This window comes from Rhinolophus hipposideros (assembly GCF_964194185.1).
Source record: "Rhinolophus hipposideros genome assembly, chromosome: 5".
Taxonomy (NCBI): Eukaryota; Metazoa; Chordata; class Mammalia; order Chiroptera; family Rhinolophidae; genus Rhinolophus; species Rhinolophus hipposideros.
Genome location: NC_138051.1, coordinates 53,479,898 through 53,504,452, shown reverse-complemented (window position 1 = coordinate 53,504,452; position 24,555 = coordinate 53,479,898). Strand labels below are relative to the sequence as shown.

Sequence of the window (24,555 nt, the reverse complement as noted above, 5' to 3'; positions counted from 1 at the left end):
TTGGGGAACAGTGTGTACTTCCAGGACTTTTTCCAGGTCAAGTTGTTGTCCTTCTAATCTTGGTTGTGGAGGGCACAGCTCAGCTCCACGTCCAGTTGCCATTGCTAGTTGCAGGGGGCGCAGCCCACCATCCCTTGTGGGAGTCGAACCGGCAACCTTGTGGTTGAGAGGACACACTCCAACCAACTGAGCCAACCTGGAGCTCAGCGGCAGCTCAGCTCAAGGTGCCGTGTTCAATTTTAGTTGCAGGAGGTGCTGCCCACCGTCCCTTTTGGGAGTCGAGGAGTTGAACCGGCAACCTTATGGTTGAGAGCCCACTGGCCCATGCGAAAATTGAACCTGGCAGCCTTCCACATTAGGAGCACGGAGCTCCAACCACGTGAGCCACCGGGCTGGCCAAAATTTTATTTCTTGACTCTTGCCACAAGTCCATTGCCCTTTATCCACTAGGCCAGCATTATTGAACACCCTTGGGTTGAGGCCAGTCAAGCCCAGCAACATATATTGCTAGGCAGTGGCACCATTGTTAAGCAGTTCATGCCATTTGAGAAGCTAAAGCAATGGCAGTGCTGTGAGGAAGTGGGCCTAGACAAACTTTCATCTGTCCCACCCTAAGAGAATCCGTGCTGTTGAGATGTGAGCTTTTCATCATTGCACAGGGTCCTTGAATGTCCTGGTTTTAAATGAAGCAGGAGCAGTAAGGAAGCTCGTTGTGAGAAATAGTATACCTGCTCACTGCCCTCTACCTTGTCTCACACTCAAACAAAAGGCCTTTAAGCATATGAATCTCAACCAAGTGCTCAGAGAAGGCATTTACAGCACAGAAGCAAGGGAAAGAGACTACTACTTCCGGGCCTTTGCCAGTTGTAGTTCAGAGTAGACATACTCTTGCTCAACTTCTGTTCTGCAGAGAGTTAACCAAAAGGTGTGTTTGATGGTGGTGAGAAGTGGATAGGAAGCCACACCTTTCTAAAAGTCTTTATTTGCTGCAAAACCACCTTGGGACTAACCAGACCTAAATTCTTGGATCTCACGTTTCCTAGAACCTCCAATGGAATGAAAACACTCACTTTGACCACTTAACATTGTTCTCTAATGGTTCTATTGTCATGCCCCGTTCTGAGTGCTTTAGATGTACTACCTCATTAATCTTCTAAACAATATTAGAACCTATGAGAAATATACTATCCTTGTGATCTTTCAATCCTCCTTAGGGTCATGTGGTAGCCTGATACATATATATATATATATATATATATATATATATATATATATATATACACATCTACATATATATATACATATATATGTGTGTGTGTATATATATATATATATATATATATATATATATATATAATATTTGTAAACATATATATGTTTACCAAAACAGTTTCTTGGAAGAGGACTAGGTTTTATAAAACAGGAATTATATATAAGGAAATAAAAAGAGTCTAGCTTATGGTAACTTGCAGTTAATGAAAATGCACAGAGAAAAGACCCAACCTTATATAAAACTTAATTTCAGTTCTTTTCCAGTTCAGTTTTTTTGTTGTTAAATGGTACACCTTTTAGGCTAGATTTATTTGAGGGTCGTAGCTTGTGTATTTCTTAGGACAGATGATCTCGCCATTTCAGCACCTAAGTTATCATCTTTCTGTTCTAGTGATTAGAGTAGCTTGAAATATGGAAACGTGAATGATTGTATATTTCTACCTCTGGATATTACCCCATGTTCTAAAATCATAACATAAAAATGTAAACTTATTGTTGTATTTCTTGTAGGCTTATCAGTGCCAGTGTCCATTGAGGGGACTGAGAGAAGGGGGCAAGCTGCAGGTAATGATATCTTTTTATAAAAAGAAAGAAATGGAAATGTTTGGCTTTTGTTCAGTAACATATAATTTGTAATGTTCTTCCCCTCATTTACAATCCTGTCCATGTATAAACAGTAATTTGCTCTTATAAGCGTGTACTGTACTTAAGAGTTGTGTTGGGAACAATTGGTGTTCTTTATCTGTGCCATCATGAGCATTACAAAAAACAATAATTATAAATATCCTCTAGGGTTAAAAAAAAGAAAAGAAAAGAAAAAGGGAGAATCTGTCTTGAGACTAATTGCTCTGTCTCGGTGTCCTGCCCCCAAACCCTTCTACCACTCCCATCTCTAATGTTTCAAAACTCAGTGCAGATGTTACCTATTGCAAAGCTCTGAAGATGTTGTTACTGTTTGGAGAATTGTATTTAGTAACACTATTTCCTTACATCTGAAATAACTTGTTAACACTGATCTTCCAATTCTGAAATTTGAAAATGAATAAGCCTGGATTCCTTTGATAGACACAGTGAATTGTGGGTTGTGTTTTTTTTTCCTTTTCAAATCCAGGGATGTACCAATGAAGTCAAGGTGTGTGTTTTCCGAATGGTTTGAATTTAAAAAATATCAAGACGGGTTAGTGCCATGAGACACTAGCATTAAGTATCTGGTGAAAAGCTTCAAATATATCAAAGACATATTTCAATTTCTTAAAAGTTGCAGTTACAGTGTTGTTTCAACTGAGGAGACCATTAGATTACTAATGGGGTATTTACAGAGGGAGCAAAGCACAGAGGAATCTGAATATATAAACAGCTTATGTTCTTCAAGTCCAATTTATATCCAGTTTTTTTGTAATTTGCAATGTGTTTCCCCGTAGGAACTATACTTTGCATGCTTTGGGCTTCCCAAACTAGCGTATGAAAATCTATGTCAAGCATAATGTAGTAACACGTTTTGTTAGAAAGAGCCCAGAATTAGGTGGTATCAGATAGCTCTGAGTTTAAGGCCAAAGTGTAACACTTACTAGTTGTACAGACCTGGCCCTGGGCAGGTTGCTAAACCTTCCTAAGCTTTGGTTTACTCATACACAAAATTCACATGCTGAAATCCAATGTTTGATATAGTTTGCTGAGTGAATGGACAAATAAATAAGCATGTATCTTATTTCTGTGGGAAAAACAAAATTCGTCCATATGATAAGGGACCCCTACAGCCTCTTCAGTCTTGTGGTGGAGATTTCAGGCCAGGATCTATAGAAATGGATGGAGACTTCTTAAGGTTCCTTTCATGGCCATTTGTATGGCTTTGGGATCTCCTCTGAAGCACATGGTGGCTGGATGTCTAGCAGCAATAGCTTCCAAGGCAAGGCCAAGGTTTTGTGTATGTCTTTACAGTCTGCTGTACAAGTGATGGGCTCATCGGAGAGGTGTGGTGGCCATTTGTATGTTTGACTCATGCTCAAGTTAGATGTTTGCAAATTAAGGACTTTGTGTATACTTCTAGCTCTATGAAATGTAACAAAAGGAAAAAAAATGTTTCTTTATTAGAAAGTATATTAAATATAGCTCATTTAAAGGCCCAAAGGAAATAGGTTAAAACATTTAAAATAATGAGAAAAAATATATAAACGTACGTAAAAAAATATAAACGTACGTAAACAAAATATAAACCTACGTAAAAAAAAAAAAAAAGAAATGCATAGTGTTACTTTTAGCAGGGGGCAAAAAGATACAAGGTATTCCAGACTTTGAGGCTGTTGTGTGATGATTTTGGAATGGACTTTGGGTTTGTTTTTGTTTTTGTTTTTGTTTTTTAAACGTGACCCCTACTTTTCTAACAGTTCTCAAACACGGGTAGGAGTAGTTTTAAATTGATCTTCTATTTCAGTCGTATACCTTCTGAAAAATCCCTAAAGTTTCAAGAAGAGCTTTTCTTCTTCTTTTCTTAAGCAATTGCTGTTTTTTGAGCTCCAAGGGCTGACAGCTGTTCTAGTTTTGCTTGGGGACTTTTTCACATTGTGGATTAATCAATGTTATGAACTGGGTCCGTGGGGTTTTGGGAATGTAATTGGTTTCAGATGACACTTTGCTAGTCAATCTGTGAAACAGCCGAATGTTGACACAGCTGAACAATTCCAGCTGTTTCCACTCGCCCCTTCCTCTTTCCTTGGACACTACATCCTTTGCCTTTATTTCAGTCTGCCCTCTCTCATTGTGACTTTGCTAAACTAATTTATTTTCCTTTCTGAAATTTCTTTTTGTTTTTCTCCCCTTTGGGATACCACGGCTCCCCGTGTATTATATCCTCCACCCAATTTTAGTTTGCGAAACTTTTTTCCGGACCTGCATCGTTTTTGAGGAAATAATAGTTTTACCATTTAAGTTTCCTTTTATTTATGGCAGTCATGTAGTTTGTTTATTTAAGGGCACACAGCAACAAATTTAGGTTGTACAGAACTGCTTGGATTCTGCAAATATTTGGTTTCGCAACTGCTTGATTAGTCTTTTTAAAAAAAATAAAATTACCAAAGGCATCCACTTTAGTAAACAAGACAAGCTATTAGCTTCGTTCAATGCATAGGCGTGTTTGCTACTGTATATCCCTCTGAAACAGTGAGTAACAGAGATTCAGGTATCAGTATTGCTGTTAGAAAGATGTATGATTAGAAGAGAGTAATCAAAAAAAGACCAAGCCTGAATTATGTATAGTATATTAAGAGTTTATATACCGTCAGGGGAATGGTTCATAAATTGCTTTCAGTGGTTTTTCATTATCAAACTAATTTCTCTTTGTATTTTCGAGAGTACTTGTTTCTGCATCTTACCCAATGGAGGAAAGGTTTTAACTGCTTGTGCACCCAATAAAATTTTGCTGTTTTATTGAGTGATGGGGCTGCAGATCTAGAGTTAAATGAACTAAACCAAAGAATAGGAATGCATAAATAGACACATGTGTGAATGTGGTCATTTCCAAGAGTGGAGACTCTTGACGTGGGCAAAGTAATCCCATTCTTTCCAGAATGATCTGCGTCGACTAAATGGATTGCTCAGCTTTACAGGACAATTGCGCAGCCACCTACTCTGCCTTGCCTGTGTAGACTTAGAGGCACTCACAATTAAATATTTTGAAGTCGAAGCTTCGTCTATGATGTCAAAGCACGTGGAACAATTCGACAATCATCACGAGAATTCAGCAAATAAATGCAATTGACATTGTGAATTTTTCCAGATATTCCCTCCCACTACAATTGTTTTGTATTTGATTTTTTTTAAGTTTTCAAATTTTTCAATTGCATTTGACCCACTACAATTGTTAATGAACATGCTATCAGAGGAAACTGTCTCAGGGATGGACACTGTTGTAGAGACAGGAAACAACGGGTAGATAGATACACAGTGTCATTTCTCTGAATAGAGAACTATAAACAGTACAGGCCCTTAGGCATTGGTTAGGGGTGATCCAGTTTAACACTTTTATATAATTGTCTCTGTAGTGAAACTTCTGGGTATTTCTAACAGTGAAATACGAAGCTGTGGGCAAGTGCGCTAAATAGAGGCAGAAAAGCATCTGTATGAACAAAACATATGGAAAAAATAGCTCAAATTGCACTCGGAGATGAGCAGCCAGAATTATAGGTGATAACTGAGTACATAGGCTTGCAAATCATTGCAGACAGTTTTCCGAAGACTGACCCAAACATAGTTAATGTTCAAAAAGGGAGGCGAAATACTAGATGTTATCATGGACAGTGCTGGAATCAAAATCAAAAGCCCATCTCTGGCCATTTATGAAATAATCTGCAGCTAGACAAATATACCTTAAGGATAATTTGACAAAACCAAGGAAGTTTCTGAGAGGGATAAAGTAGCAAAAGGATTTGAGATGTCCCACCATGCGGGCAAACAGATACAGCTAGTACCCGTTGTTTATGAAGTTGAGAATGGATGGGGTGAAGATCTGTAAGATCCCAGAGGGTAGGACAGTGGCCCCAAACATAGCAATGTGTGTGTATATGTTGAGCGTGACACTGTAGTGTGTTGAGTAAGAACACCAGTGTTCAAATCCTCTGACCATAGGCATTGTACCTAAATGATAACCCTGTAATGATCACACTACTGGTAACTCATGAAACATCCTGGAGCCTTAAATACATTGTTTACTCAATTACTTTGGGCTCAGACTCTCCATGCTTGAGGTACTTGGAACACTGAGTGATTCTTTTTTAGTCTCTGTGGGGGGAGACTGGAGAGTGAGTCACTAGCTCAGGGCAAGCAGTGAGGCAGCATTAGGTATGGGGGGACAAATGCTGGGGGCGGTAACTTGGGGAATGCTTATTCTTCCCAAGTCGGCTTGCATCTTAGAAACTCTAGAATTGCACTTCTGTCGCATGACAAGAGATGGGCAGATTGGGCCTTCGTTTTTCTTGCTGCGTGGTGACAGAAGAAGCATAGAAACCTCAACTCAGGTTATGGTGGTCGCTCAGCCGTCCGTCTGGTCTTCCCAAAGCTATCCATGATGAATCTCAGGGAGTGGTTTTCACAGTGTGGACCACTGATAGCCGAGGAATTTGGGGAGGCTGTGAAAATGGTATATCCCTGGGCTCCACAATAGACTGGCAGCTTCAGTATGGAAGGGGGAGGGTCTATGTTTTTAACAAGCTGCTTTGTTGACTCTCGTGCATTCTAAGGTTTGCACTAGGATTTCAGGCTGTGTGGGAGTACTGGGTTAGAGCCCAAGTATAATGAGATGTAGCTTCACCAGTCTAACGTAAAGCCAGTAAGAATGAACCATGTAAATGTACCCTTTGTATTGCAAGGGTTTGCAGGAATGAAGTGCTCTTCAAATATTTGGTGCTGAGAAGGCACAGACTGAAAGTACCTGGGTGACTTTCTTAGGTGGAAACTGTGACTCAAATGAATCATAGTTGTTCTTCTCAATGATTTGCTGTGACTTGGTACCTTCCCTTCAGAATGTGATTGCATAATTGGACACAGGTCCTCCCTGGAGGCAGAGGGCTAATTACATAATGGGACCAACAGGCCCCATCACTCTGTCCTCTAATTATGGTTCATAAAATGTACCGTGTTGACCTTTGCCGTCACAGTTGCCCTCCAGGTTGACTCCAGAATGTTATGGCTTGAAGGGTCTTACGACATTATCCAGCATGAACTCTACCAAAGCTTTATTCTGAAGCACGTGGGAGGCCAGCCTGGAGAAGTGATGTGACCGAGGTGTCCCAGAAAGGCAGTTCAGGGCCAGGACTAGTGCTTGGCTTTCCCTGTGTTTTCCATTGTCAGTGGCTAGGGCAAATATGTTCTTTATTCTGCGACACTGACTCATTTTTCACAGAAAACTCGATTTGGACAAACCTGGGATTTTTAAGTTGAAAAGCTGTCATTTAATGTTCTTATTCTTTTATAATCACAACGGCTAATATTTATTGAATACACACGCTGTTTCAGAGAGTGCACCAAAAACTATGCACACTTACCATCTAATCCTCTCAGCACACCTGTGGAGGTAAATGTCCCATTTTAAAGATGAGGAGAATGAGGCTTTAGAAACTTTTAAGAACCTTGCCAAGGAGAAACAGCTAGTAAATAGGAAATCAAAGATGTCAACCAGGCCAGTTTGATTCTAGGATATTAGTTTATATTTTATTAGACTATTAGCTGATCATGTTGATATACAAAATTCCTTTTGTACAGATACAAGATCTGGTAACCTTATCTGAAGGGCTCTTTACATTTAGATACTGTGTTTCCTCGAAAATAAGACCTAGCCGGACCATCAACTCTAATGCGTTTTTTGGAGCAAAAATTAATATAAGACCTGGTCTTATTTTACTATAATATGGGTCTGGGAATATAATATAATTAATATAATATAATGTAATGTAATATAATATAATATAATATATAATATAATATATAATGTAAAATACCAGGTCTTATATAAGACTGGGTCTTATATTAATTTTTGCTCCAAAAGACGCATTAGAGCTGATGGTCCGTCTAGGTCTTATTTTTGAGGAAACACAGTAGTAAGAGATAAAGTGTATTCAACGCTTACTCTATACTAGGTTCTAGATTACACAACTTTATGCTTTTATCAAGTTACACTGATAGAATATAAATACTCCAGCATGTTGTCTCTGGGCAGTGGCTGTCTTTTGTCTCTCTCCCCACCCATATTTTTCACAAGCTTCCTTTTTATAAAATAAGATAACCCAAGATGAAGAGAATCTGTATTTTCTGTGACATGTGGAATTATTAGTTAGGAACAACAGCAGCTCCACAATGTGAAGACATCAAATGTGATTTCGTCACGTAGGGGATTGGTAGTGCCATTGAATGATGGACTTTGGGAGGCCAGCTTGCAGCTGTGTCCTGCGGGTTGGCAAGCACACTGGTGGCCGTGTCTGATCTGAGTGCCCACTCTTCACACCTTACGTCACCATCCATTTGTGCTGTGGGTCTTAGTCTCCGGCAATATACTCAGACTAAATTCTGTCGTTTTCAGATGACTGTGATAAATTAGAAATACCAAGTATGGAAGAAGAGCCCACAGGAAGTGGGATGGCTTATTCTGTGTCATACTTCATCACAGGCTTTCCATAGGGAGCGTGCCCCTGGCCCTTGAGAGTCAGCATGTAAATATCCACACCGCGGGATGGAGACCACATGGCCCTGTAGGCACAGAGCTCCTGTCACATCCCTATGCATTTGGGAGATGAAAAAGTGGTACCTTCATCCCCATGTATGAATGCCAGACACTGAGTGTATATGTTAATAGACATATGAAATGCAAATACTGCCCAGGGTCCCTTTGAGGCTGCTCATCTGAGAGGCAGTAGTCACAAACATGCCAAGCCTTTATCCAGGCTTTTCCCTCTGCCTGAAACACCCTCACTTATCTTCTCTACTGGGCTCACTCCTCCTGTTTTTCAACACTTGGCTCAGCTCCCCTCCACTGAGACCTCTTCCCTGACTGCAGCCATTCTGGGAGTGCCCCACTGCACTGCTCTGTGCTGACCTGTCAGCTTCCACTCTGCTTAAATTTTTTTTGGTTAAAAGATTTTAACCTGTGGTTTAACCTCTGGTTAAAATTTTTTTATCTTTGTGGCCAGACCTGATTTTGAGGGTTCCCAGAGGCCTCTCCCAGGAAACACCAGTCCAGAGAAACGCTCCTTTCCAGACAAGGGAGCAGAAGTGAATTCTCTTCTTCCTTTCACTAGCGTCTGGGCCACTTGCTTGGGGTATGGGATCTGAGACCATAGTCATTGCTGTCCAGGAGCCACTGTATGGCTCTCTTGGAGCTTATCACCTAAGTGGGGAGAGAGGGAATACTGTCAGAAGGTAAAAGGGGCCGCTTACTCTACTTTGTAAGTTCCAGAAGAAGTGCAGAATCAACAGTGCAGCAGCACTGCAGAAAAGAGGAAGGGTCCTGAGAAGAGGAGGGCTACAGGAGGAGGTCCTGAGCTGGGTCTTAAGGAAAGGCTAAGAAAGAAACAAGAAGTGGGAAGTGTGGCCCACGGCCATGCCCTCAGTGCTGCGGTTTGGTGGCAGATGCCCTGTGTGTGGGCATAGGCCTTTGTTCCTCTTGAAAGTGTAGTGTCACCTGGGTGCGCTGTCAGGCCTAAGGAGCTGAGAAGACCTAGTGCACACGTGGCAGTGCCCCTCAGGCTGGGGGTGCTGGCTTCACCTCTAGCATTTCCATTCAACTCATTAACATTTAGTGAGCACTTACTATGTGCAAGATGCTGATACAGTAATGCATAATACCCTACTCTTTGCAGGCCCAGCAACTAAAGCACTACATTTCCTTTTAAATCTTGTAATTAGAAAAAGGCTGTATAAATCTGAGTTACTGTCAGTATAGCTGGGATGAATAAATCACAAAGGGCTTTAGGGCTTGTGCGTAAGAAAATTTGAAGTCTTGGAACTACTCTTCAGAGTGAGAGACGAGGCCAGAAGCTTGTGTACCGTGTGCCACCAACACCCACTAATATCAACCATACGTCACATCAGCGCACAGCAGATATGCCTGCCACCTGCACCAGCATCACCGTGATGTCAGCACGTCCTGCCATGTCTTTAATGCCAAATTCTAGGGGGGGAAGAAGAGCAGCTCCTCCCTCATAAAGACTTTGGGGATACCTGCTTTTAGATTTAGGCTGGATATTTTAAACTGTCTTTGACTCCAGATTCTGACCATTTTGCTTGTTTTAATGAAAAAATGAGGTGATATGTGGTGGCTGACATGTCCCAAGCGACTTTTCCTGTGTGTTCTTTGGGTGAGACAGCAGAAACTCCAGTGACAGCATCCCGTATTTTACTGAGTGGCTTATGGCCAAGAGAGATGTTACCTGTGGATGGGGTCGTCTTGCTTCATCCCCCACTGTGAGCCTCAGGGTCTCCCACAGTCCCTCTTGCCCTGAGGTATATAGGAAGACCCTTGTCATATGCCTGCTCTTAGGGTGTGTTGTTATGGCAACCACCTGGGCCCAGGCTGGGGAGAAGCAGGCTCCTATAATGCATTGACTTTAGCTGGAGCAGAATGGGGAGGAAAAGGTGAGCCAAGAGGACATGTGAAATGGGAGTCTGGATGCCACATGATTAGGAAATGTAATTATCAGGTGCCTTAATTTTGCCCAGCATGATTCCAGATGTGGTGGGGGAGCCTGGGAAATGTGAAATCTGTCTCTCCTTGCAAGAAGTTACTTTACAATTTACTCACTTACCAAGTACTTAGTATCTCTCTGAAAGCATACCCTGCACAAGGCGATGGGATTAATCAGATGATATAGACACCCCTTTGCCTCCATTGAAATAATTGTTGGGTGACGCTTACCCGAAAGTCATTGTTTTTTCAAATGTGGGACTGGGTTTTTATCTATCTTTTACATTTTATGAATTAATTCATCAAAAGTAACTAAACCCCTTTTTTCTTTTTTTTAAACCCCCTTTTTTATTAGAGCTGTTGGCGACCAAAACTGGGGAGCTTTGAACCCACTTTAATTTTTCTCTTCCATACTATCTGTCCTTGTCCCAGCTTTTAGACTGATCTCTACTTAGGGACAAAATAGATAAGGAACATTGAGAAGAAGAATCTTTTATTATAGTCCATAAATAGCAGAAAATCTTGGGCTTTAGTTTCCCCATGAGAGGAAATGTTCTGTTGATATGTCACAATAGTGTATCTTACAGCAGATTTTGAATGGAGTAAGAAACATTTTTATCAACCTTTATTCTTCCGGAAACATGTGTAATTGCTCATACAGTGGTTTTTATAATAAATAGGTGCATTTGAATAACTCATTGGTAGGCAGAGAACAGAAAGTAAACTATCCTTCAAGGAGTGACAGTTAAATATCATTATTTACAGTTGAGGGAACAGCACGCTAAGGTACGAAAAGACCATTTTCTAACTGAGGTCATCTGCTGGTGGCTCAGATGGTCTGCGTTTATGTGTCTCCTTCAGTAGGCAAGAGTCTTGATTGTTCTGACTCTATTAAAACAACAGGGAATTATGTTTCTCTTTCTCCTCCTGCTGCTGAGATGGAGGCATCCCCTCAGGTTCAGTTACTGGTTTTCTTGTCTTCTCTCTGCTCGCTCTCTCTCTAGGAGACCCATCCCTCCTGAATGTCATCGTCATAGCATTCATCTGCCGGTTGGAAAGGAAAGGATGTAACTGATAGATGTTAGGAAGGAAGATACACGAGTAACTGTATTTTGTGGGGGGGATTCGTTAAGGAAGAAATCAAAGATGACCCCTCTCTCCCCAGTGTCCACATCGGTTGTATCTATGAAAATGCTTTAATCACCATGAAGTCACTGGATTTTCCAGCTGACTATCTCATCTACCTCACAAATGGAGCCTCCCCACACGACAGCTATTTCCTGAACCCCTCTTTTATGTTAGGTATTGTGCACCAGGAGTTTGGAGCACATAAAGGAAGATAAGACACAGGCTTGGTCCTTGCCTAGTTTATAGTCCAATAGGCAACACTGAGTGATTATAACACCGTGTGTTTGATGTGGTTGAAATACATAGTGGTAGGTCCTGGAAGCCTGGACAAAGTGTCCCTGAGTTCCCTGTCTCTGTCAATGTGGTCATCATTCTTCGGCCATCTCAGCATAAAGAACTGGTTATCAGGCATTTTGTCTTCTCTTCCCCAACTCACGCTGTGGTATTCAATTAGTCTGTACCCTTCCCGGCATTCTTCAGATTCCCTTCCACTACCTGAACCCCAGGTTCTCATTACCTCCTACCTGTATCATTTTCCTCGCTTCCTAAGCTGATTTCTTTGCCCCTGGACGGACTCCCTTCAAATCCAAATCACACCCTGTAGCAAGATTACAGTTCTTGAAAACATTCCTTCCTCCTGAGCTTTTATCTCCTGCACATTCACTCCTTCAGCAAATGATTAAGAGGTGCTCAGTATCACTAAAACCTCCCAGGCTTTGGGGGATGAACTCTAAACCTTAGCCTGACCTTCTCCAGGCTGGCCCCACCCTGCCTTTCTGACCTACATCTCCCCTCTCTAAATGTGACCTCCTAGCTGGTGCCTTTTCTCACGTCATGCCTCATATGTTTCTGTCTCCTCCTTTGCTCTTGTTCTGCCTACCGTGGCTTCCAGATGCCCCACCGTGGTCTAAATGATGTTCTTTCTCTTCCTTGAGGCCTCCCTGACTACTAGCCATACGGAGATAGAAGTGAACAATGGGAAACACCCTATCCAGTCAGTAGCAAACTATCCCCGTGTGACAATAGCCCATGCAACCCCAAGTACCACTGAAGATGTTATCGAATCTGTTCTTAAACTTCATTCAGAACTAAATGCCTATCCTTTCATTTTCCCTTTCCAGTGGTCTATTTTAATAATTGTTTTTTTTTTCCCCTGAAAGGATGGATTCCTGAATGAAGAGAGAAGTGTTGGGAACCCTGGAGTCCCAAGTCATCTATTACTAGCTTAATGACTGTTTTTTAATAAGTCTGGGTGAGACTCTCAAGTGTAAGTGATGGGTCCTGAAGGTGGCCTTGTGCAAAGACAGGTATTTTATATGTGGTTTATCTTCCCCTAAGTTGCCTGTTTGAAGGCAAGTGGAAGGGGTTAAGAATCTGGAAGTTTCTACGGATGTCTATGCCTCATAGGTGGCCATTAGACACTGAGTATGGGGGCGCAAAAAGGCACGTGCCTTAGAGATGAGCGTAATTATTTTGTCGTTACTTTGATTATTATATGACAATGTTGTGTGCTGACTAAATTTCATGTGCTTTCAATTTAAAAATACTTCATGGCATCTAAAGAAGTGCTGAAGGCACTTGCCTTCCCAACAGAAAACAGTAAACATGATCATGCTGAGAGATGCTGGCAGGAAGATCAAGGTTGAGTGTGTAGGGGCTAGAAGCCACATGTTTATGTATTTCTGCATTTGGGGGCTTGGCAGTCAGAAACAATATTCTTTGTCTTTTATCCTGCCTTTCTCTCTTATACTGGAATATTAAAAAGCTAGGCGTAATCAAGAGCCTAAGATTGAATTAGAAGTGAGTTGAAATGCCTTCATTTTATGGAGAGTCTCCAGTGAGCTTGCTCCTGCTGCCTTCTCTCTTCCTCTGCCTGTCAAGTCTAAGGAGACCTCAGAGACCCTTGGGTGTTCAGGGAGATCGTCAGAGACAGGCGCCTTTGATGTGCTCGCCTACCAAAAATGTCACATCACCACCGGTCTGTTGTTTCCCATTGAATGTGAAAGATTCCCTAAAAGGTTAATTTCAAGTCTGGGCCAGCGTAGATCGTGCAAAGCATTGCTTCTTCCTGGCACACCTAAAAAGTCAGGGGCAAGAGGGAAGGCCGGTGCAAAGGTGGATCAGGATAATACTGTCAGAAGCCCTTCGGACAACCACCTCACGGTATTTTTATCTCCAGTCCACGCAAGTAGTGATTAGTGAGTATTTGCAGAAGGAAACCCGATTGATGTGCGCCTTTTTTAACAGTAAAATAGGCCTAGTCTACTCTAGGACTGATTTTGGTAACTATTTTTCATTTTTTGACCTTATTCCAGGGTAGAGAGGGCCCATATTTTTAAAAAAATAGTTTTTATTTGTTTTGATTTCTAGGACCATGTTTAGATCACAAAAACACCAGATTGAAAGACGGCCCACCTGGCATCTTTGGCTTTCAGAAGAGCCAGTTTTGAATCACATCATAGTTGATCCAATGGCTGGAAAACACATATTTACTCAAAATATGGTTAATTCAGTGTCTCTGAATAATCCTGGAGTTGTGTCTTCTTAGGTGGGTCAGGCTGCCATTTCTCCCTGTGTTTCTTTCTTCGGGAGGCATTGGGAAGAGGGGAAGGAATATGGGATTCCTTCCGAGAGACCCAGATCAGAGTTCGAGTTTTCCCACGTTAGAGTTTTTTGCCCTTGGGCAAGGTCCTTAACCTCTCTAAACCTCCATTTCTGTATTTGATATAAATATAAGGATGTTAAAACCTACCATAGGATTTAGGCTGAATCAGAAAACACATATAAGAGTATCTAATTAGGAGCCTGCAAATTAATAGTATGTAGTCCAAAACAGGTATCCACTGTTGCTATTGTTGATTAGTCCTTTTACTTGTTAACTTGCTTTAATTCTTAATCTTTTTTCTTTCGCTTAAAAAATAGAAGTATATGGGTTTTTCTTTTATGCATTTGAGTTGATAACTCATGAATTGAATATTGAAGAGTTCTTTTATGGTTTTCTAAGATACTATATTTAATTGAAGTGTGCTTTTCAATAACAAGATAGTTACTTCGAATAGTGTAGAGTTACCTGTCAAGAGACATTTGCTTTACTGGCTGAAGAAGGGAGAAGAGTGCATGATGTTAATTATTTAAAGGCACTTTTTTTCTGACAACGTTTCTCAAACCCTGATGATTCTGTTTGTTGCCTATCGACATTAGCAAATGCTGTTGTAAGCTCTGATTGAAATGGTTCTAAAAATAGAGAAAGGGAATTTTGATGTGTGATAAAAGTTCACATGATCAACCTTTTCTGCCTGTGTGCTTTCTCTAAATATTGCTTTCAAACCCCAGCTGGAATCTTTAAAAAACAGCTGAAAATAGTTTTCTTTCTAAAATTATTTTGTATGGTGGGACAAACAGCAGATGACCTGAACATCTATCCGAAACACCTCAAGAAGCTGAAACACCTGCACAGGCATTGCCAGGGAGCTGGTGTGAGGAGTAAGAAGGCAGATGTGTTTTTCTTGGGGAAGTGAAGTGATTTTCTGCTGAATAGATTAAGATATTCTATAAACATTGGCTGCAAAATATTAATCCCCGCGGTGGCCCGGGCCACTCAGGGAAGCCATGCTTACTTCATAAACTGCTGTGATGAAGAGTGAGGAGAAATCTGAATGAAAATCAACGCATATTAAAACCCACAGCACTAAATTTCACTATGGAAAGGCTGAATTAAGATGTCAGCTTTAAAAAGAGAGAGAGAAAGAACTGGGGAAAAGAAGAGAAGGCTGATTTAGGATGGTCAAGGTGGCGTTCCTTAGCTGACCTGTGGGAGAGCTCGGAGAAATGCAAGACTGTGTTTAAATGTAAGAAACTTAAAGGGAGAATCCACCATTACTTCATTAGCATAGCTCAGAGAATATGGCCTTTTTTAAACAGTGCACTATTTCATGATGTCATTTGCCCATACTATTCATATGCCTCCAGCTCCTCAGAAATAGAATATTTAAAATAATATGGTTAATGATAAGAAATATAAAAATACTCATTGAAGGGACTTTATTGGGACACTGAGTATTTCTTGGAGCCTAAATCAGAAGGCCACATGTTTCTTATGTCTCAGTGGGATGAGAAATACAAAAGCCGTGAGTTCCAATCCTAATACTGCATCTCCGGCCTCATTGCCGGATTTCCATCTCTAACGGAAGACCACCAGATATCATTTGAGACATTTTAGAAATAGAGTTTGGCTGTGGCAAGAAATGAAGATGAACACTTTTGCATCTATGGGAGAACATTTGTCTGGAAAATAAAAGTTCTTTTTAGGAGCTGTAGGGAGACAAGACAGCTGATGGTTACTTTTTCTTCCTGCCTTGTTCTTTGTTCCTTACATGACAATGTATGTCTTCTTACCTTCAGGAGAAACTGCATAGATGTAAAAGCAACAAGTAAGCGTGAAAATGGTAAATCTATCCTTAAAACTTTCCATTTATTCATCAGCCTTCCTTTCGCATTTTTATTTTCGTTTATGTTCAACTCAAGTGGGTTTGCAAGTTACACCTACCACCTAACAGCTTTGGGGTAAAAATATAATGTAGTCCGTTTTACTTTGAAAGGATTCCTTTTAAAGAAATATCTTTGCAGGAAACAAAGAAAATAGCAAAAGTAAGCTGTCCCCCACTTCCCCTTTTCCTTATGAATGCAATAGGTGTATTGTGCTTGGGGAATGTTAAAGGGACACATGAAGTGTAAGCCTGTGTCACTGCTGTGTAGATTTGACGTAGCACCTTCACAGAGCACATTTGTCTGCAAACGTGCCCATCTCTTTACTTGTTTTCTGGCTACAAAAATAACCATCAAGCTGCGTTGTCTCCCTCAAAATAAGACAAGCAAGAATTTGGTTTTTGAGAGGCACTCTGAAAGACTGCATCCCCACCTTTGTTCCTGGGGCTCTGCCTCTCTTCCCGGGCTCAGCTCTTCCCTGGACACCAGCTTCAGAGCCAACAGGGACAGGGGCATCATGAAGGTCGTCCTGGCGTCCGCCCATTTGTAACTAACTGCTCAACACCTGCCTGATGGCCGCCGTGATGCTGTGTTCACAACAAGGAACCATCTCAATGAGCTTTTTCTGCTGCTCAGGGGTCACCTACCTGTACAAGGCCTCAGTACGTCTGGACAGGGAGGGAGCAAAGGGAACCTGTGTCCTTTTTATCAGTGTGACTCAGTAGGCCACCATCGAGTCTCAGGGAAAGAGGGGCAAAAGCCAGATTTTGGTGTCCAAAAAAGAATGTTTCCACAGCTGACAGCTGTATGCAAACAGTAACTGTTCGTTGCGATGAGCATATTTTAAAATACGGGGAGTTGAGATTATTGGCTCTGGGTGAAACCCAACTGATGCAGGATCAAGTGAATGAGTAATTCCAATCTGGTCTATCTCTTCCTGACAAAACAGGCATTGGTTGTACCGGGGACAAAAGCAGGAGTGATGTACCTAGTTAAATCTTTAATCATATAAAGTAAATTAATGAGCATGAATACGAGATTTATTTTTCTTTAGGACACTTTATACTATGCTGCCATTTGTTTCCAGAAGCCACTTTCAGTGCTTTAGAAAAAAGTGTCCCTTCTGTAATCCTGTACCAGGTACACAATTAGGTAAGTAGGATACTTACCTAATTAGGTGAGTAGGATACTTTTTGGCATGCTGCCTGAATTCATCTTAATTTCTTTCTTCCCTTTTGGGCTTTTTGTACACCTTCTGTGCTTGTGTCTTATTGATTAACTGTATAGAGATAATCAAGAGTGCATGGAAATACCTATGACCTAGAGTAGAAATAATCAGTGGGGAAACCAACTACCCACTTTCAAAACATATACTCAGAGTATCTGAAATGGCTCCTCCTGCTGAATTGGCAATGATGTGTAGAAACGGGCTGTCTTTGATCTAGTGAAGCAAATCCGTTTCCAGAAACTACAATCTGGTAAGTGTCATTCACCTTCCATTTCTTTCCTGGACTGATGTTTTCCTTCCTTATGGAAAACACAGTCATACCTTATTATAATAGTACCTTACGATACTAAAACCACTATTTGAAAGCTATGTTAGTGGTACATTTACAGTTAGCTGCATTTTGAAGGATGAAAATCATTAAGCATGAGGTTTTGCCATCTTGTCTTCTAGAATTCTAGCTCTTCAGTAGACGTCTTGCAAGAAATCTGAAATGGGTGTGTGTGTCAGATGTATAGTCTTTGGTAATTAGTGCTGTATAGCATTGGGCTGCTCCCTCTTAGCACACAATCATTCATGTCCTCTGAGCCTTGCAAGGAATGGTTAATGCAGCCCCAAGGAATGTTTTGAAGTGAAGACGGAGACTTCAAACTTTTTTTTTTTTTTTTTGCATGTGGAAGTATTCGACAGAAATAGCAAATGCCAGGCCTCCCCAAAGCCTCTCCTGCTTTCTTCAAGATGAGAACAGTACATGCAGGCATCACTAGGTGGCATAGCTGTCTTGGTGTATTATTCTCATGGAGCCAAGCTTGCGACTGCTGTGGGATGCTTTGATGATACCTGGTAGGAGTCCTATCCAGAGGCACCAGTGCAATCCATTCCGGTCAGGTTGAAGATCCCATCAGCAGTGGATCACTGGATGGACTCCAGGAGGAAGAGAAGCTACGCGTTACGGTCCGTCACCGCAAACACCTGCACACCACAATTCATCCTGCCCAGGCTGCTGCTGAGACAGAGCTGCTGAGTGGTGCTCAGGCTTTCAAGTTTATGGTAATGAGTGCTTGAAATTAAAAGACACAAATCAGTATTCAGCAAACACATCTGATTGGACCGCTAACCGGTTTCCCTGCACCACACTTTTATCATTCCTGTAGCTCGAGTCAGAAAACCACCACCCATGGGGCAAATCTGGCCCCTCGCTGTTCAGTTGTGCTGGAACAGCCAACCTCATTCGTGTAATCATTTATTGTCAATGGCTGCTTTCACATAACAGCAGAGCTGAGTAATGAAACAGACACTTCGTGGCTCATAAAACCTAACATATTTACTTTTTTGCCCTTTACAAGAAAAAAAATGGACAACTCCTGCCCTCTGGAATACAGTTTGAGAATCCTACTTCATCCCTGGTATCAATATTTCTTACAAATTTCTCAGTCATCATTGAGACTTAGCAATTTGTGGTTAGTAGAATTTAATAACTACGCTGAATGACTTCCTGGTTGGCTATTAAAGCATTTGGGGCAACATAGAAAGGCATTGTGCGGTTATATATGGTCTTTGGCTTCAGGGAGCTCACGAGCTGGTTTGGAAGGATTTGGTAAAAAAGATAAAGCACAGATAAGTGGGTGCCCATAGGTGTTTTAAACAAAAAGAGGAGGCCGTGTGGTCGAGTGGAAAGAACACAGGAGTCTGAAAGAGTAAAATAAATGTGGGATTTAGAGTCAAAAGAGTTGGGGTTTAGTGGCACTTAGCTGTGACACTTTCTCCCGTGATAACAGTGAAACCTACTTTGTATTGAACACTTACCATGTGCCAGGTACCATTCCAATCGCTTTACATGAAGAATTTCTTTTAATTCTCATCACAGTGAAATAGGTACTATTTTTATCCCAGTTTATTAGTGAGGAAACCAAGTCTTAGGTTAGTTTGTCGAAACCAAGCACTACTAGGAAGTGGTGAACAAGGACTAAAACAGGCAGGAATGACAGGTAACCACCATGTTGTAGTGGCTCCTTCTAAGGGATATCACTTAATCTCTGCATTTCCCCAGAGGCGGCAGGATGTCAGAGCACACACTGCTCACAGACACCGTGCAGAATGTAACGTTCTCGAAACTCTGACATGCAGCTCATGTCCACTGACTGAGCAACCTCACAGCAAACACGACAGCATCTCGGGGTCGGAAGGTTAGTGTGGGCTGGATGGTTCTTGCAGAAGACCACCTCTGAGCTGTGTCTTGAAAGATGACAGAAGGGAGGGCGGAGTAGGGCATTCAGGGGGGTAGAAAGTGATAGTACCACATCTTCAACTTCAAAGGAGTCAGGAGGGTTTGGGGGAGAAAAAAATACATGCCCACATGTGTTATTCACATACATACGTATGTACGGGGGTGCCAAAAAATGTATACACATGACTTGTGTTCATCTTTTGTTATCGGTATTTATTATTACAATTTTAGTACAGCTTTTTTCCTTTCTTAAAATGTGTACACATTTTTTTGGCACCCTCTGTATATACTGAATTGAGTCTTTTAACTTCAAGGTACTCATTACAATATTGATAGCTCTGAGATGTCCTGCAATTAAACACTTTTCATTTGGTTTAACCTACAGCTTCCCGATTTCTGTGAGCATGGAGTACGTTTTTCATAGCCTATCAGTTAACATCTCACAGGCCAGTATTTCTCATGTCACCAGTTAGAAATGCTGGATTTCTTTATGTTGACTCACTACTGTCAAACCGACTGTATTTTTCATGATAATTTGCATTTACGAAATTGTTACTTTTGTTTGAGCACGTGGACATGTATGAGGACCACTTCCTGCAATTTTGTCTTTGTCCATGGAAAGAATTTAGTACCTCATCAGAAATAAGCCGTAGGCACTAAAAGCCAAATGGGAGGGTGTTGGAGCAGGGGCTATCACAACGCTCATCTCTGTGTTCAGCTCCAGAAGAAGTGGGAATTCTTAGAAGCCGTGTGGTTTAATACATCTGTCTCCGTGGCTGCTGTGCCAGCCTTTCATGACAGTGCTTTTCATCATGTGCAATATGTAATTGCTTTTGACGACAACAAGAGAATTGTGGCAAGAGAACTCTCCACAGTTTCCGAAAACACTGAGCCTCCAGCCCTTCAGGTCCAGTCAGCTTCAGCAGATGTGGTTTTGGGACAGGAAGGTTTCAGATCCAGAGGGGTGTCCAGGGGAAATGCCTGCGAGTAGCTGCCTCGGTGGGCATTTTGTTTCAAAGTAAGGATTTATGGGTGGAGATTCATCCATAATCTAAGGGCATGATGGAAAACGGACATGAAAGATGGTGTGGAGGAAGAGGTCAGAGGTGATTCTGTGTTTGCAGCGAGAGGACCCTGGCTGTGGGTGAGGCCAGAAGTGGCTCTCAACTCCCATTAAGCCTCAGGACTTGGTGTGTGCTTAAAGAGCCAAGTCTTAAGTAGAAGAGACCATAATAGGAAGTCCCATTCCCCCTCTCCATGCCAGCCCCTATTTAAAACCTCCCCTTTGGCTTCCCACACAGAGGACAATTGTTCGAGGGGACTGTATGGGTCCTGCTGGAATTAATGGCCAAGTCTCCTTATGTCCTGCTCTTTGGAAATTTCTAAAACTGCACATGTCAATAGATTGTTTCCATCAAGCCAACTCATCAGAATCAGGTCTGCTCCCCAGTCACGGTGCTCACTGGGCTTTTGGGGCAAGGGCTACCATGAGGAGATTTGGGGTACGGGGCCAGAGGGATATGGTTCCCTCATGGAAAAGGGTCTTGTTCTTCTCTCCGTGTGGCTCTTCACGGAGGGCAGAGACCCTGGCATCACTTTCCTGGTCTTGCTGAGCTGCTGGTCTCCCCAGAGGCCTGGCTAACGGGAAAGAGGAAAGCGGGACACAGTGTTAGCTCTCATTTCCTGGGGTAAAGTGGACACTTGGTTCAATGAAACTGGGCACCTTTAGCAACATGCTATCAAAAGCTTATGGACGAGAGCATATGAAGTTGAGCTCATGAAATTTAACCAGTGACACCAGCATACTTTTCCTTTCACATGTGTTGATGTTATTTCGTTTTAATATAAAGGAAAGAAGCTGTGAAGGATCTGAGTTAAAATGCACATGTCAAGATGACTCTCAGTACAGGTTTGAACATGTGGGTCACATACTTTGTTAAGATGCAGGAGCCCCTTATAGGCCCGTGCTCTCTTTTCCAAAGCCATATGTAAATCTATGGTTACATAAACACATGAATCATTTCTGCCTCCTGGAGAGTTTCACAGTTTTATTATAACTCTTTTTTGTCCCTGTGGGAACAAATATCTTAGTTAGGATGGTTTATCCTGGAAAATGGGCCTGTAAGAAATGCTTGCGGAATAAATAACTATGTCCTCTTTTGACTGTTGGGGAAACCAAGAATAAAAAGTTGTGGCCAGAGAACCACGCTTCCTCTGCTCTTCCTTCCACGCCTATTTAGGATATGAACAAGTATGGTGCAACAAAGGAGTAGGACTTTTTGTGTATTATCAGACATGCCCAAAGGAAAAATGTAAAACTGTCATATTTTGCATGGAGCAATGCAGCCAAAAGATAGAGTTGCCTCAGATGTTTCATTGACGTTTTCTCTTGACCTCTCCTAGCACCCTCATTCAGATGCATTTCTTGAGAACAAGGCAAGAGACACTCAAAGGAGAAGTTCCAATTGCCCTTTTGAGAAGGTAGAGAATACATTGGAGGCTGTCATTACCAGGCCCTCTAGAGGCACTTCTGTGGTCTTAATGCATTTTATTCCTTCCTGCTTGCAAAAACCCAAGTCCTGTTGTTTTCCTCTTAAGGAAAAATGTAGGTATAGAATGAGAAAAGTGGTTTTCCTTTTGAAATCCTTCAAAAGGCGGAACACAAGTCAGTCCCCGGGTAAACCAGCCTTATTTCCCAGTCCTGTGCAGACGATTCTCTGGGGGGACCCAGGCCACGTGCCAGCTGATGGCTGGGATGTGGTTCAGATCCTGAGCGTGAAGACAGACAGAACCCACTCACTCACTGCGTCACAGAAGACCCTCTGTGCTGCCAGGATGAGGTCATGGGGTGTCATTTTCCAGCACGCTAGAGCCTCCTACCCCTTCTAGGATAAACAGAAAATGTTTACAGGTACACACTGTGGCTAGCTGCCCCATTCAAGGTGAGCAATTCAGGGCTGCGTGTTCTGGGTGGAGTTGCCTAGAAGGAGCACATCAGGCTCCCCCACCAGTCTCAGTCAAACCAAGACAACCGCTTCGAGCAGAAGACGCTCTCAAGGAAGGACCTCGAGCTTAAACATGTCAACTCCACCTTGACAAGATGTGCTGTCTGGCCAGGGGCTGCCTCTGAATACCTTAGAGGGCCCTTGTTTTTTTGTCACAGCAGCCTCGATGTCACAAGAACAAGGAATAGTTCGCCCAGACGAGGTTGTCCTTCCCTCTCCACTGAAGGCCTCTTGGAATCTCTGCTGGCGGTGATGTTGGCTCTTTTGCTCCAGTTCAGTGCTGTGTCCTGCTGCATATTACCCCATCAAGTCCAGTCCAGCTGGAGTTGTTGGTTTTCTTAAAAAACAAAACAAAACATTGAGCAACAACTGGCACAGGATCTTGCTGCTTGGTGTGGGAGCCTGGGAGCACCCCCCACTTACTGCATGAAGACGTTTGTGGTGACCTCTGGCTCGCTCAGGTGGAACTCCAAGCTGCTCCAGGTGTCAGCAGGCAGGATGGCTGTGACATATGTGCCGTGTGTCTACCTTCCCCGTCACACAGAGGTTTATCACTACTAGAAACCTACTGCTGTATCCCACAACCTCCTGGGGGAGCCTGTCCCCTTAGGACAATTGTCAGAGCTAAGAAAGAGCTGATAATGTTTTGCTAGAATGGGGTGGAGGAAGGTTGACCTTGCCTAAGGATCATTCCTATTTTGTTATGTCCTCTGGTCACACTTAGATGCCTCTTCTTCCCCATGCTAATCAAAAGGGGAATTCATTTAAGGTTTGAAGACACACCTTCATATTCCCCCTCTTTCCTTTGGTTTCTCTCCCCCGGCTCTCCATACCCAGGCACACACAGCTTCTGATGGACTCTCCTGGACCTGGCTCCTTCCTGTCCATTCCTCCTCATTTTTCATCTTGTTCCTCGATTTCTCAGTCTCTGCTGTCTTTTCCCTCTACCCCCGCCCCCGACCCTCTAGCCCTCTGTTTTTCTGTTCTGAGGTTGACTGCATGGGGAGTTGTGGATGTCTGGGAGAGATTGCCAGGAGACAGAGACGGTAGTTGTGACTGTTGCTCTCTGCATGCCATGACATCCTTTTCCCTGAGCATTTGCTTCTGATTGAAACAAAATCCGCTGTGTATTTCTTCTGTGTTTTTATAGCTAACGTGATCAGACCGTCCATTTGTTGAGGATGGTAGGTCTAGAAAGGAATGAAGTGGAGAGTTGGGGCGCAGAGGAATCCCTTTGTCTGATCTTTGATTTGCTAGGTCACTGTGGTATGCTGGGGTGCCAGCCTCGCCCTGTCTTCCTCCTCTGCTCCAGCTGCTCTGTCTAAGGCCTTCTCCTCCTGTGTACCTGGTGCTGGATGGTCTGGGGACCTCAAGATCCTCAAAGTTCCCACCTGCCCCATCCTCTGGGCTGGTCTCAGCCTTCTTGCTTCCACGGAGCAATTGAGAAACCATTTCTTACACTCCAATTTCTAACTCAACATGTTCACGATTCACTTGGGGGTCTATTTATAGTACAGATTCCAAATCAGTAGGCCAAGGGAGGGATCCAGGATTCTAAATTTCTAACCAGATCCTGGGATATGGACCACACTTCCTCAAGGACCACAATTTCTCAAGGCCGGATTTTATGGGTCTGCTAAAATGAAGGGTGATTAAGCTAATGAGCACACCAATATTAATGAGGTAACGAGAAAGCCAGGGAAGGGCCTTACCCTATTTCCAAGTCTTTTGTGTGAAGAAACTTCCTAGAGATAACTCATTTGTTCATTCAACAGATAATTCCCAGGTGCCTAAAGAGTGCTGGGCAAAGCTTCTCAAACTTTAGCATGCATGCCGATTGCCTCTGGAGCTTGTTCAAGTGTAGATTCTGATTCAGTAGGTTTGGGGTGGGATCTGAGGGGCTGCATTTCTATCACGCTCCCAGGTGACACTGATACTGATGGTCGAGGAAGCCTTTCGCAGTTGTCAAGATTCTAGACTAGTGTTGTCCAGTGGAAATACGGCATGAGCCAGCAATGATAACCACTTATGCAATTTTATTTTTTTA

At 42.4% G+C, this 24,555-nt stretch overlaps 1 protein-coding gene across 2 annotated transcripts in view; it reads left to right on the top strand.

Moving 5' to 3' along the window:
* Nucleotides 1-24,555, top strand: part of RORA (RAR related orphan receptor A) — a 682,873-nt gene that overhangs the window by 154,852 nt on the left and 503,466 nt on the right. Inside the window, exon 2 of one of the 2 annotated variants that reach the window (XM_081048555.1) lies at nt 1,783-1,836. The exons of the other annotated variant lie outside the window; for it this stretch is intronic. Within the exon in view, the coding sequence (XP_080904681.1) occupies nt 1,783-1,836 (54 nt within the window). The remainder of the gene's footprint in view (nt 1-1,782; nt 1,837-24,555) is intronic. 2 annotated transcript variants of the gene reach the window in all.